At 40.3% G+C, this 15,286-nt stretch overlaps 1 protein-coding gene across 5 annotated transcripts in view; it reads right to left on the reverse strand.

Moving 5' to 3' along the window:
* Positions 1-15,286, reverse strand: part of CXXC1 (CXXC finger protein 1) — a 1,961,705-nt gene that overhangs the window by 368,406 nt on the left and 1,578,013 nt on the right. For all 5 annotated transcript variants that reach the window (XM_044080389.1, XM_044080388.1, XM_044080386.1 and 2 more), the window contains one exon: positions 10,819-10,971. In XM_044080389.1, the coding sequence (XP_043936324.1) occupies positions 10,819-10,971 (153 nt within the window). The remainder of the gene's footprint in view (positions 1-10,818; positions 10,972-15,286) is intronic.

Raw genomic sequence — 15,286 nt, forward strand, 5'->3', positions numbered from 1 at the left:
GCTGGCACCCAGGAATGTCATATTTTGTGAGGGCACTAGTTTTGATTTCTTTTTGTTTACTGTGTACCTTAGGCAACTTAGAAGGTGTTTTACAAAAGCCAGATGTTGTAAGAGAATGTCCTTGCTTTCTGCTTGGATGAGGCAGTCGTCCAGGTATGGGTATATTTGAATTCCTCTTTGTCTGCAGTATGCAATTACTGGTGCCAGGCATTTTGTGAAGACCCTGGGCTCAGTAGATAAGCCAAAGAGCAGTGCAGAGAATTGGTAATGGGTTGAACCTGCAATGAAATGGAGGTATCTTCTGCAATTTTGTCTGATAGGGACATGCAGGTATGCCTCCTTGAGGTCCAACGTTACTAGCCAAGCTTTCTTGCCCAACATGGGAACAAGCTGCTGTAGTGTTAACATCTTGAATTTGGGTACTTGCAAGAAGGTGTTTAGAATTAAAAGGTCCAGAATGGGTCTCCAAGCACTGTCCTTTCTGGGGACTAGAAAGAGCCTTGAGTAAAATCCTTGGCCTTGCTCCTGTGTAGGTACCACTTGAATGGCTCTCATGTCCATGAGAGCTGTAATTTGTTTTTGTGCCTCTGCCCATTGATTTTGTGGCAGGTTTGGCATTCCTTTTATCCTTGGCAAGGTGTGGAAATGGAATCTGTATCCTTGTGAGATAATGTCTAGGACCCATTTGTCCTTTGTGACGATGCGCCAGTTGTCTGCAAAAAGTGCTAATTTTCCTCCCAAGGGAGCTGCCAAGAGAGTTTTGCTTGACAGTTTGAGGTTTAAGTCATCGTGTTTGCCTTCTAGTAGTTTGGGACCTGTCTTCTCCTCCCTTCTGTGTTGCAGTGCCCCATTGGCGAGGTTTGTAAGGGATTTGTGCTTGTCCTCTGCCCCTTGGGCGCCTGTATTTACCCCTCTGTGGTCTGTCAGAAGCTTGAAAGGACCAATTTTTTGTTGGCCAATTTCTGCTAAAGCATGGGGGTTGTCCCTGTAAGAAATCTTTGACCGTCTGCATAGATTTTGCCTTATCCTCCATTTTCTTTAAAACCTCTTCTGCTTTAACCCCAAATAACACATCCTGCTGTAAGGGTGCATCTAGTAACTTTGCTTCAACATGATCAGGCAGAGTTTGTTCCTTTAACCAAGCATACCTACGTATAACAGACCCAGTAACAACTGCTCTACAGGAAGCTTCCAAGGAATCAAATCCACATTGTAAAGTATGTTTGCCCACCTGTTCAGCTGCATGCAACAGATCCTGCATTTCCTTGAATTCAGACTGTTGAGGGTGCGTGCTCATCTTTTGTTTTATTTGAGACATTAGGAATTGCTGGTATTTAAGCATGTGAAACTGGCAATTTAGTGCTTTCATAGCTAGAGTAGCTGAGGTGTAAACCTTCTTCCCCCACCTATCTAGTGCTCTGGAGTCCCTTTCAGAGGGTACAGGATTTTTAGCCATAGAAGCCTTAGCCCCTTTGGAACCCTGGGAGATTGTCTCTGGATCAGCAACAGGGTTTTTGTAAAGGAATTTGTGTGAGTCAGGCACTCTATATTATCTATCTGGTTTGGCTGGAGCAGGGGGCAGAGAATCTGGATTTAGACTAGATTCTAAGTAAAGATCATCCACAATGTCTAAAACTGGGGGGATAGCAAGTGGTCTGTGCTGGGGGAGCAAAAGAAACTCTCGGAGCCTTTTCTTTGAGTCGAAGTAGTCCTGACCTTCCCAGTGGAAATGTTCCCTCATGGTATGTAAGGTTTCCCCAAAGGAATAGTCTTCAGGGGGAGAAGCTGAGGGAATGGAATCTTCAGCATCAGAATCTTCATAAGGGAGAAAGGAGTAATCCTGTTCCTCAGAGGAGCCTGTCAGACATTTGATCAGAGGAGGCATAATCCTCCTCTTGTCTAGGCCTTTTGTCGGGGGGGGGGGGTGTTGGGAACCCCTGATTAAAGAAATCAAATCTTCAGCCATTTTAAGCATCTGTTTCTTAGGCATGGGGCCTTGAACTGGAGACTGAAGTGTAGTCTTTTTTGGTTTTAGAGGAGTGTTAAGCTTAGCATAACATTTTATGGTGAGAGTAGTTGGTCTGAAGACACCTTATGAAACCGAAGGTGTTTCTTCAGCACCGGCTTCTCCTTCTGCAATGTCGTCGGTAGGGCCTAAAGAAAATGGCTGCGTCGGCCTAGAACTCTCTGCTACAGAATCCGAAGCGGTCTGGGGTTCCACTTCTGCGGTAGCCAGGGGCTGCGTAGGCGCCTCAATGAAAACCGGAGAACCGGCGACCGTCCCAGCCGAGGCCTCGGAGTCTGGCTTGCATCTAGGCTGCCTGTCTTTATCTTTGCGTTTTTTATGCACGCCAGTAGTCGGTTGCTCTGATGGCATAGTGTAATTAAATTTCCTACCGAAGTAGTGTCATGCAAAATCAAAGCGTCGCTTTATAGTTCGCTTATTGAACCTAGCACAAAACCGACAACCAGTGACATCGTGGTCTGGGCCTAGGCAAGGTATGCAATAAGAATGAAAGTCCTTATGAGGTATTTGCTTCCCACAAGAAATGCAATTGTTAACTTTTTCTGACATCGGACTGAGGCAAGAAAAGGTTCCCCAACGGGGTACTTAGCTTTGAAGACTTAGGACTGAAACTCGATTCGAAAATCTCAGGTGTCGGCCGACCGGCACTTGCGAACTGCTTCTGCTTCGGGCACCGCGCGGCAAGGAAGAAAATGGTGTCGGATGCCTCTTATATACCCCTGGTGCACTGACGTCAGGGAAGAAGCGACAGCAACCGACGCCGGACCAAGACTTTGGAATTCAGGCCGACTGCGGGACCGCCTGACGACAGGATAACCCAGGTGTGATGACTGCAGGAGGGTAACACGATGAACATCACCATTTTTTGTTTAATTAGTTCCATAATATGTTGCTGGTACTTCAACATGTGAAACTGGCAATTCAAAGCCCTAATGGCAAGAGTTGTAGAGGTATATATCCTCTTACCCCATCTGTCTAAAGCTCTAGAATCCCTGTCTGAAGGGGTACGTTTTTTGGCTGTAGTAGCCTTAATGCCTTTAGGTGCCTGGTAAATGGTCTCTGGATCAGCAGAGATTCTTAAAGAGAAATTTGTGAGAATCAGGTACTCTGTAGTACCTGTCAGGTTTTCTAGGAGCTGGTGGTAAGGTGTCAGGAGTAAGACTGGACTCCAAGAAAACATTGTCTGCAATATCCAGGACAGGGGGTATAGCTAGAGGCCTCTGCTGAGGCAAAACTAAAAATTCTCTGAGTCTCTGTTTGGACTGAGGATAGTCCTGGCATTCTCAGCGGAAATGCTGTCTTAAGGTATGCTAGGTTTCGCCAAAAGAGAAAGCCTCTGGAGGGGAGGCAGAGGGAATGACTTCGTCTGCATCTGAATCCTCATAGGTAGATAAGGGTATGCCCTGGTAATCAGAAGGGTCAGAGACATCAGACTCCTGGTCTGTAGAATCAGAAGAAAATTCAATTCTTTGTCTTTTGGCAGGGGAAGGCCGGCTTCCCCTAATTAGAGTCATAAGGTCTTTAGCCATTCTAAGCATTTGTTTTTGTGGCATGGGAGGATGAGCATTCGCTTTGGACATCGGTTTTTTAGGTATAGTGCAAACTCTGGGCCTGAGAAACTCGGTAGTTTTAGTAGGAAATGAAGTTGTCGGTTTAATATGAATATCAGTAGGTCGGAATACATCCTCAGAAGCCGGTGCCTGCACAGCAGCTCCAGACCCATCCAAGGTAGAGACATCTGCAAGTTCCATAGTCGAAGAAGCATCTTGCTGTATACCGGACTCCGAATGGGTCTCAGCAGAGGCCAGCGAATTTGTAGAAGGGGCTGCAACGGTGCCTCACTGAGTACTGGCGGACTGGCAACAAGCTTAACAGAAGCATTGTCGGCAAATTTTGACCTATGCGGACTGTCTCTGTCTTTGCGCTTTTTCGGAAGATCGGTAGTCGGATGGCTTACCGAAGCCATTTTGGAATACGCAGAATGAGAAAGGAAAGACTTTAGCTGCAAAAATAGCCTGATGACGAATGGTTCGGGCATTAAGGCACAAAATCAACAGCTAGGGACATAGTGATCTGGGCCTAAACAGGTGACGCAGTAAGAATGAAAATCTCTGAGGTATTTGCTTTCTACAGGCAAGACAATTGTTCATTTTTTTTACATCGGTTAGAGCAAGAAAAAAGAATCCCCAACGGGGTACTTAACTTTAGAAGACTTCAGGTCTGAAACTCGAAAAAATGAAAATTTCAGGTAGTGGCCGACCGGCACTTGCGAACTGCTTCTGCTTTGGGTTCCTTCTCGGCAAGAAAGCCTGATGTAATGGCATTGGCTGCATGTTTTATACCTCTGATGACCTGACGTCATGGAAGATGTGACAGCATCCGACGCAGAAATCCCAAGACTCTGGTATTCGGGCCGACTGAGGCCAACCTGCAGGCAGATAACCCAAGTGTGATGACTGCAACAGTGAAACACGAAGAACATCTACTGGGGACAGGTCTGTTTTTCTTTTGGAAGGGGTAGCTTGGCTTCCCCTGATCAGCATAAGGTCTTCTGCCATATTAAGCATTTGAGACTGGGGCAAGGAAGCAGGTGCCTGATATTGGGTCGTTGGTGTCTTGGGTGTGGTTCATACCCTGGGCTTTAGAAACTCGGTAGTTTTCGAAAGAACGGTAGAAGCGAAAGAAGTCGGTTTGTGTCGAGAACTGGTAGTGCGAAGTACTTCCTTGAAAGACTGTGCCTGCTCAGGGGCTCCGAACCCACCCAAGGTAGAGACAAATGCAGGATCCTTAGTGGAAGAAGAGTTTTGTGGCATACTGGACTCGGAAAGGGTCTCGGTAGCAGCTTGCGAATCCACAGAAGCGGGCATCAGGGGCTGCAAAAGTGCCTCACTGAGGACCAGAGAACTGATGACTAGCTTAACGAAAGAGTCGTCGGTAGGTTTGGACCTGTGCAGTCTGTCTCTGTTTTTATCCTTAAGTTTTTTCGGAAGATCTGCTGTCGGATGGCTTACCTTGCCATATCGGAATTCAAGGACTGTAAGCGAAAATATCTAGCTACAATGAGGGCCCGACGACGTATAATACTGGCGTTGAACAAAGCACAAAAGCGACAGCGGGGGACATCGTGGTCTGGGCCTAGGCAAGTGACGCAGTAAGAATGAAAGTATTGGTGTGGTATTTGCTTTCCACAGGCGAGACAATTGTTAACTTTTTCTGACATCGGTTAGTGCAAGAAAAAGTATCCCCAATGGGGTACTTAGCTTTAGAAGACTTCAGTTTCATTTCGGAAGACGAAACTCAGGTAATGGCCGACCGGCACTCATGCGAACTGCTTCTGCTTCAGGCTCCGTGGCAAGAAAGACTCATGTAATATGTAATGGCGTCGGCTGCCTTACTTTACACTATGGATGACCTGACGTCAGTCCTGAAGTGACGGTAACCGACGCAGAAATACTAAGCCTCTGGTATTCGGGCCGGCCGAGGGCTACCCTCGCAGGGATAACCCAAATGTGATGACTGCAACAGTGAAACACAAAGAACATCATGTGTTACAAAGAATATAATATACTTAGCTGCATGTAACAGATGTCAGGCATTTTAAGTTGAGAAATCAAATAGAAAACTGAAGAAAAGAATAACTGAGCATCATTCAGAAATCAGGAGAAAAGTTGATACCAGCTCTCTAGCTAAACATATTAGTGAGTATGGTAATGTACATAAATTTTCCTTTAGAGTGATAGAGTATATAAAGATGTGGGGGGGGGTGAAGATTTGAACAACAAACTTGAAATGAAGGAATATCAATGGATAATGCATCTTTGTGCAGATGTACTACTGGGTTTAAACCAAACTGTTTCTTTAAAACCTATGTTGAAACCTCTAACAGAAAAGAATAAGTTATACATAAGAGATTCAATGGATTTTTTGAAGAAAATAAAAAATATTACAGTGGAAGCTGACAGTATTTTGGTAACTATTGATGTGGAATCCTTGTACACAGTGCTCCTTCACAATTACTGTATAACAGCAGCTATGGAGTCTTTTAAGAAACATAATCAGGGTACACAGGCACAACTGCAAAAGTTAAGCAAGCTCATTAATCTTGTATGGACTTCAATTTCTTTACTTTCAATGGCAAACACTACAAACAAAAAACTGGTATAGCAATGGGGGCTGCCATGGCTCCCAGCATAGCTAACATAGACCTGGGCAAATGGGAGGAGGACTTTGTGTCAAACAACACAGACTACATGCAGCATATCACATGCTATTTACGTTTTATTGACCATGTCTTTATTGTGTAGGAAGGTGACACCTTGCAGCTTGGAGATTTTATCACTTACCTCAATCAAACAACCCCCTTCCTGAAGTTTACCTCTTCCCATAGCTGTACTTCAACCACTTTCTTAGATATGCAGATTTCCAAGGACACCAACAATAACAGAATCACCACTGATCTATTCAGAAAACCAACGAGGGTTAACTTATTACTCCACAGGAAAAGTCTACATCCTACAAAAAACAAGTATAATGTAGTGAAATCCCAAGGCTATAGATTAGCTCGAATTACCACAGAGATGGAACCATTTTTGAGAAACTTGGAACAACTTAGAGAATGATTTTCTAGTGAGAGGCTATGAAAGTCAGATGTTAAAAAACATCCTGGAACCCATTATAGAACTGAAAAGGATTGAAGCACCTTCACTCAACCTCCCCAGTAGAAAAATGTTAAGTAATCCCACAGAGAATAACAAATGGAAAAATAGCTGCATCCTGACATACACTTTGGATTATCACAGTATCAAAAATATTATTGAAGAAAACTGGGACATTGTCACAGGAAACCCTTTTCTGATTAACATCTTAGGTGAAGCCCCATCATTTGTTTATAGGAAGGCCAGGAATATTAGAAGTTTTGTTGAATTTAAACCTAGACCATGTGAGAAAAACACTAAAAGATGTGAAACTAATTGTACATTTTGTATATTTATACAGCAAGGTGATAGTTTTTATTGCCCTTATTTAAAGAAGATCATTAAAACCAGTGCAGGGGGTGACTGTAAGACTAAAAAAGTAATTTACAGGGCACAGTGCAATGAATGTGATGCATTCTATGTGGGCAAGACTGTAAATAAACTTAAGCGAAGGATTTCATGTCATCTGTCAGAAATCCGCTCTGGATGTAAAAATAATGCACTAGCCAAACACCTTTCTCTTCATAAAAGACACACAGATCCTGGATCGCACAGACATGGGTGATCTTGAAGGAGACATCCCAAATATTCTGGAGAAACATGAACTCATGTGGCAATTAAAGCTGAACTCTTTTAGAAAGCCTGGACTAAACTACTACTGTTCAATTAAAAGTGCACTGGAACTTAGAAAATTGCCACATTGTTTACATGACTAATTGTATTTTATTTTATTTTTTTCTACAAATTGGTTTTAAATAACATTTTAAATAATTTGAAATTTAAGTGTATATTTTGTTTCCATCTTCATACATATATATATATTTTTTTATTTTTATTTTTTCGGGTTCTTTTTTCCACTTTATTCAAAATGATGGTAATAACAATACTATCTAATTATACAATTATATAGATTTTTAGGATTCTTGTACACAGACCTGCAGAAGTCTAGAAGGACGAAAGCGATCTTTGTTAACAATAGGTTATGAAAATAGAAACTGATTTTTTACATGCAAAATGTATATGTATATATTTACATGTAATTTTTGATTGCAAAATGAACTAAGGTTGATATATTTCCAGCCATGTAGTATATCGCCTTGTATAAAATCACAGACTTAATAATCTACTTAATAATTTGGTTAAATAAGATGTACCATTAAAGTACATTAGGGTTACATATTATTATGACAGCTACTAGGTAGGGCAGGACCAGCTCGAATGTCACACTGATGGGGGAAGGGATGTGAATTTAACATGTGTACCAATAACACTTTGTTTTGCAGCACAATAAACCACTCCCATGCCTGATAAAAAGTATATATATATTTAGAAAGCTTGTGAGGAAATTATTACTCTATTTTTGTTTTACTTGGATCGCTTGTCTGTGTACTTAATAAAGGATTTTCGACTGGAAACAGACTGCCTGCCTTGCTTGGATTACTTTCGAATACTTAGTAATGCTGTAGAATTATATATTTTCTATTATTACTTTTTGACTTGACGAGTTTACCTTCGCTATTTCTACTACTATTGTCTGATCTGATTAATATACAGTGATTAACTAGAAATATATGGAATGAAAATCTTCCACACAGAGAAGTTTTGTTTAAAACCTATCTTAAGACATAAGCAAATGTGCTTGAAACAGAGACCTATGCTTTTAAATTCGGATTATTGTTTTTTAACCAGGATGTCACAATTAATCCAATAATTAATGGCTGTGTGATTCTTGACTGTATAAATATGGTTAGTATGTGTTAAAACTTTTATACACTGATGAAGGGTTTGTTTGACCTGAAAGCTCTATTAAACACTTGTTCAGTATTAGCGTTGCTTGGTTTGTTTTATATTCTATTCAGCATTGGCTTTATGGACTAAGCTTTGTTCTGCAACTGTTTGGCTTTATTGAGACTTACGTACATCCTACCATCAGAGGTCTGAGATGAGATGGCTTCCCTATACAAGGATATGTTGGACCCTAATGCCCATGTTGTGACTTGTTGAGAAGAACTACGTCCTTGGCAAAGCACATCAGTCATCATGTCAGTGGCAAGGTATCCCACAAACATCTCCATCCACCCCATGACAACTACAGCTTGTGGAATGTGAATGACTTGGTTACTGCTTCCCTTCCTACCACCCAGAAAGTTGTAGGGTCTTGGCATAGTTTTCTCTGCTTGCTGCTGCCAAAAAAACAACTGAATTTCACTGATGCAGTATTATTTCCTGCAGAAGCAGCAGAACAGAGTGAACAATGTATGGATGTAGACTGTCCATGGGTCATCTCCTTTGCCAAAGCAATGGTGCACATAAGAAAAATTACTCAGGATTCTGTATGCATTTCAGGAATATGGAAATCAGCCGGTGGTATCCCTCCTACATGAACTGCCACATAATCTATTTTTGTGACTTGGCTGTTGTCTGTATACAGGTGTTATGACTGTAAAGAAAAAGTGTTGGTATATGTGCTCCTAGCATTAGACATTTTGATACTACCAGAAACAATATGGTTTAACCCTTAGCTAGACATCTGTGCCTTCCTCTAACCCTTTTTCACTGCTGCGCACAGACCCTGCTTCCTGGTCACTTTCACCACTGTTTGCTTACATTTGCATTCTTATGAGTATGTACCTCTTTGGAAATACTTGCTCATAGATGTCAGAGCCACCGTTGTGTGCCTCACTGTTTGCACAGCTGCTTTACTGACAGCTGGTAAAATATTTAATCTAACCCTTTGCCTAAACCGACACAAATCTTCCCCTTACCATAACTAACACCTCTATTCAGATGAAGCATACTTATTATTAGTTAATCTATAAATTCTTCCATCTAAAACTCTTAACTCCTCAATCTACAGCCACCTTGTACATGAAAAGAAAACCTTGTGTATATTTTACTAACAAAACTGCAAATTCAAAAACTAAAAAGAAACCACAAAGAAAGCCGAATGCTGTGAACGTAACACTAGAAATCTCAACAAAGTCGGGAAATAACACAGGGGGGCTGCAATATCTTTTACATTTTTAATAGCACTTTCATTCTTTTATTGTTCAATGGAACGTCATCAGACAACTTTGCTTAAAAAATCTTCTGGCTTAAAAAAGGCCACCATGAACTATACAGGCTAGCCAAACAAATCAAAACCAAAGAATGAAATTGATCATTAATATTAACTGACTGTATCTGAAGCTATTTAAAAGCCCACTAACTATAATGATGTAAAAAAATATTAAAATATAAAACTTAACTTGACAAACCAAAAATTACCACTACTACGACCTCTTCATTAAAATAAAGCATTTTAAATTAATATGATCATTCAGACCAGGTGGCTTATTAGCAGCTAGCCTGAGCTGCCATTCTGTTTCTTTACATTCAAGTAATGCATTATAGTTTCCTTTGAAATTTATACTCTTAACAGAATTAAGCACAAAAAAAGAAAACTTCTTAAAATTACCACATACTAAAGCATGCCTAGCTAAAGCATTATTACTGTTCTTTATAGCCGTATTATGTTCATATATTCCTTTAGATAACTTTCTAATGGTTTTACCAATGTAATAACTGCAAATTCTCCTTTCAAAAGACATGAGTTTATCTTTTACGTAATATTGTTCTGTTACAATTTTCTTACTAGACTTTCTTAGATAAACCCATATAAAGCTTCCTAATATCGTTTTACCTTAACTGTAAACCTCACAAATAAATGTTTGTACTCAATGCTAAATATTAATGACGCAAGTTTCCCCCCTAGGCTTCAAACTAACTGCATTAGCTAATGCGCAAAGATTAACTACAAAACATTTTCAGATTATGCAAATATGCCTGTACACCAAAAGCACTTCCTATACTGTATATTAAAATCTATTTCAGGTTGTATTACTGTACTATCACTGCAATGTGGCTAGAATTGTGTGAAAAGCATCCTCAGACAAATTTATTCAGTTGGTTATCAAATATTAAATGAATAAAACTAGCAACTGCAAGTAATCTAACAAGTCTAGCAATTACATTGGCTTAGGGCTCAATAAATACCTCATTGACCAAAAGAGGAAATCACAAAATCTGCCTTGCTTATGAAAATAAAATTCAACATACCACTCGAACTCTCTCCAAATCTACCTCAGCACGACGCAGCTTCTCCCAGCAGTAGTGCCTGTTACATTTACGCTTTGGTACGCGGCAGAATTCTCCAGTCAATTCAAAGACATCTTTCACCAGAGGGCAGCCACATACTTCATCTGCTGGAACCTGAGAAATAAACACAGACTATTAAAGAGTCCTAATTTTACTCCATTAAATAATTTTTTTCTAGGTTTGTCATAAGATCAGGTACCACAATAAATTACCACATGTAACATTAAATAAATGTTTGTGAATTTATAATGGGGCTAATGCATCCCCAGTGCTACCTGCAGCAAAGGTGAAGCAAACAGGATAATAAATATATAACAGCTTTGACTGGTTTGGTTTTTTGTCCTTTGCGTTGTTGTTGATAACAGCAAACATATGTTATTTAAATGCTTCATAATACACGTAATGCAAATAAAATATGTTCTGAATTATGAAACAAAGTTTAAAGAAAGCCAAGTTCCATTAAATGACAGCTAAAATTTATTTAGAAACACGTGCTCTGTCACAAAGCAATAATGGTGACTTCTGTTACTGTACTTCTGCTTTGGAGACAATTTTGGTAAAGTCCTCAAACATTTTTTTCTTAACGAGAAACATCTTTATTAAATTATCACTTGCAGCATAGACAATCATACATGTATATAAATGAAAACCTATACTGACATAATCCCAGCTGCAAGCATTTTACATTACAAAACATACTGACATAATCCTTGTTGCAAACATATTACATCAATTATAATTTACCCAGTTATTGTCCTTCAAACATAACATTGCTTATTCAAGTCCTGTCTTCTTTTAAACTGCATTCCTCCTCTGTATGTATTGTTCCAACAATTCCCATTTTTCCTATGTAATTTGCTCTTACCCTTTCCTAAAGATCCCAATTCCAGTTTGTCAAAGGAAAAAACTTCTAAGACCAATTCACGTTAGGTTCGAGCAAGGCACCCTTTATTACTTGCAGCAAGGAGACAAAGCATGTAGGCACAAGGTTTTTCTGAATCAATAATGATTAGTAGGTTATACTTATACAGTTCTCTTCCTGTTACATAGAAAATGTTACATTCTATTGCTGACGTAGTTAGACACAGCTTTCTGTATGTTCTACAGAAAATATTGCTAGACTTATTGCTGACCAAGTTAAATTATCTGTCATTCTGCAAAACATTTTGAGAAAAACAACCTGGCCTTGGGTTTATGTCAGTCCATTTCAACATTTCAATTCTTCTATTGTACTGTTCTAATACATGTGTTACATTTTACCTAGATTCAAAGTACATTTCTAGCTTTAGTACAAGTAATGCTGACTACGGTTTAAACTTTCAAGCATCTATTGTTTACTTTATCAATAGCTTCTAGCAGCTGCATGTTTTCTCATGGCATAAGCAGAAATGAATATCCCTTTCTTAAGTTTCATGACATTAGCAGAAATGAATTACTTCTTGTTATTTTCATGACACTAGCAGAAAATAGAATGCTTCTTAAGTTTCTAATAGCTGTGCAGATTCATGCAGTGTGAACAGAATAAATGCATTAACCCTTTTGAATCTCGAATGCACTAAGCATGCATATTACTATTACACATTTTTCTAACATTTCCCCCCTTTTAATACTTTTATTCTACTTTCAAGATAAGCATAAACAGTTTTTCTTCTCCTAACCTCTTCCTACTCAGGATTTGCAGTTTAGAGAGTCATTCAGTTTAAACTTATGAAAGCATTTTCAGATTTTTAACAATTCTTCAAGTTCAGCACCTTGGTATAAGGTTTCTGAAACTGACATGTCTATAACGTCTTTAATCAGTCTTTTCATGCAGGGGATGCAGCAGCACACACATACCACCAGTAGGATCATTCCTACACAGATGGCAATCAGGATGTTCATCAGGATACTGCCCCAACCCCCCAAACAATCTCTAGAAAAAGTCCACAATGGATTTGGTCCTGGTTTGGTCATGGCTGACATCTGCTGAATTACCTCAAGATGATTGTCTATCTCGTGTTTGTGGTCAGGAATATACGAACAGCACTCCTCCTGGATTAAAGCACACGTACCTCCTCTTGCTCCTAGGGTGAAGTCGAGAGCCATGCAGTTTTGAAGCACTACAGTTCTCATGGCAGTCAGTTCATCAGTCACCAATTCTAGGGCAGAAAAGGTTGCACTGCTCATTATTTCAAGAAGTTTAGACAATTTTCTCAGTTCCTGGATTGATTTCATTGCTCCATATGCTGGCTGTACACCTGCCCACTAGACGATGGTACCACCTAAGTCCATATGTGACAGTCCATTTTTTCCTAAGCCCACAGCATGATGACTTTTCCAGCCCGCATTGATTTGCCCCACTGGATTGACAGGCTTCTTGATTTCTCGTCGAACATTCTGAATTTTCCCCTGAGGTAAAACTGCTGTGTGTCATATGGCCAGAACCAGGTACCCCAAATAACAACTGCTGGACCAATTATCAGGTAACCACTTGTATGCTTTCCTACCACATACAAAATAACAGTCTTCTACTTTGGTAGTAACTTTACTATGTCCTGACTCTGGATGAAACATTTTTTTGTCCATCATAGACAGTTGTCTATAAAGGTCAGCATTATGTTTTACTTCATCAGTTGTCCTATACATCAGTTCAACAAATGAATCATAGCTCGTGTTGCAATAGGATCCTGTGTTATCAGTTTTATTGTAGCATCTATAGGGAAAAGGCACATTGCAATTGCTCCAACCCACCTGAACTATATCATTTTTGTAAAAACACACAGTCTCCTTCTGTCGAACAGACAAGTGCAATGCTACTTTATCTTGTGATGTGACATCTGATGTATCATAGACTAAGTTTTCCCAGGTCTTGTTGGCTCCTAGGGGGACTGAAGTTAACAATAACCCCCCCCCGTATGCTGTCGGCAAAGCTGTGCAAATCCAGCAATTCGAAACACTGAAGGTCTCAGCATACACATATTTGATTGCCTGGTAAGTGTTGAAGTTTGGGTGCCACTCTGCGTACAACTCTACACGCTTGTTCAGACCAGTTTGTGTGGCTGAAAAAAGGAATGGCCACAACAAAAAGATTATTGTCACTAGTACAGTTAACAGGATGGTTATGCAATACTTCCGAAGAAACAGTTGTTCTGCATTCCTGTTTTCTCCGACTCTTCCGAATAGGTACATTTGGATCTTACTGGATTCTGTTATCTTTATTTCAGACATGTGTTCTTACTCTCTGCCCTAGTAGGACCTTCAGCACCGATGGTTTCTTCACTGGGGTTGAGACGGATCAGTCCTATTGATCTGACCCCCGTTTGTAGCCAGACTTTGTGCTGAGGGCCCCGATGGAGAGGTAAGATTTTTGTCCAGTTCAAAGTTCTTAACTAGTTTGCAGTGTGTCAGGTGGATCCAAGAAGGTCGCTCTGCTATCTTAACTGCAGTGGGTGTCGAAAGAAGCACCTGGTAGGGACCTTCCCACCTTGGCGACGACCAATTCTTCTTCTTGATAACTTGCTCCTCGTTTTATCCATCGTTGTTTTTCAGCTTGCATAGTGACTGTCTGCATTGTTTTTAACATTTCTAAATCTAAAATCTCAGAGGGTTGTAGTTCCTCATTTAAAAGAAATACTTTTGTGGCTGCTTGTTTTGCAGCTGTATCAGCTCTCGCATTACCTTTTGAAATCCTATCTTGTTGCTTAGTGTGAGCTGTGCATTTATAAATGGCTACTTTCTGAGGTAACTGAATAGATTCTAAAAGATCTAAAATAAACTGTGCATGATTGATAGGTTTGCCAGTAGATGTTATCATTTCTCGGTTTTTCCACTATTGCGCAAAAACATGTACAGTAGAAAAAGCATACTGGCTGTCAGTAAAAATGTTTACACATTTACCCTTTGCTAAGGTACATGCCCATGTCAAGGCAATCAATTCTGCTGCCTGTGCAGATAGGTTGTGGTAAAAGTTTTGCTTCTATAATCTCAGTATCAGAAACTGCTGCATATCCTACTAGGTTCTGTCGTTGAGGACCCCTTTTGCATGAGCCATCCACGTAGTATGTCACCTCAGCATCATCCAAGGGGACATCCGTGAAATCTTTTCTAGGTAGTGTCTTTTGCTCAATTACCTGCAGGCAGCGGTGTGGTGTGCCGTCGGCAGGGGTCAGGAGCAGAGTAGAAGGGTTTAAAGTCATGCATCGCTCAATTGTCATGTGAGGTTGGCTCAACAATATAGTCATACACGAAAGATGCCTAGCAGGGCAAAGATATGCCACCTTTTCTTGTAGTAAAATAATCGCGACTGCATGAGGCACTCTCAAAGTGAGAGGGTGGAATAAGACTACTGAGGCCGAAGCCTGTACTGCCATTGCAGCTGCAACTACTGCTTGTATACAGTGGGGTAAGGATCGTGCCACTGGGTCTAGTTTGATGAATAGTAACCAAAGGG

Source organism: Protopterus annectens, chromosome 8.part0 (assembly GCF_019279795.1).
Source record: "Protopterus annectens isolate FY-2018-M chromosome 8.part0, PAN1.0, whole genome shotgun sequence".
NCBI classification, from domain to species: domain Eukaryota; kingdom Metazoa; phylum Chordata; order Ceratodontiformes; family Protopteridae; genus Protopterus; species Protopterus annectens.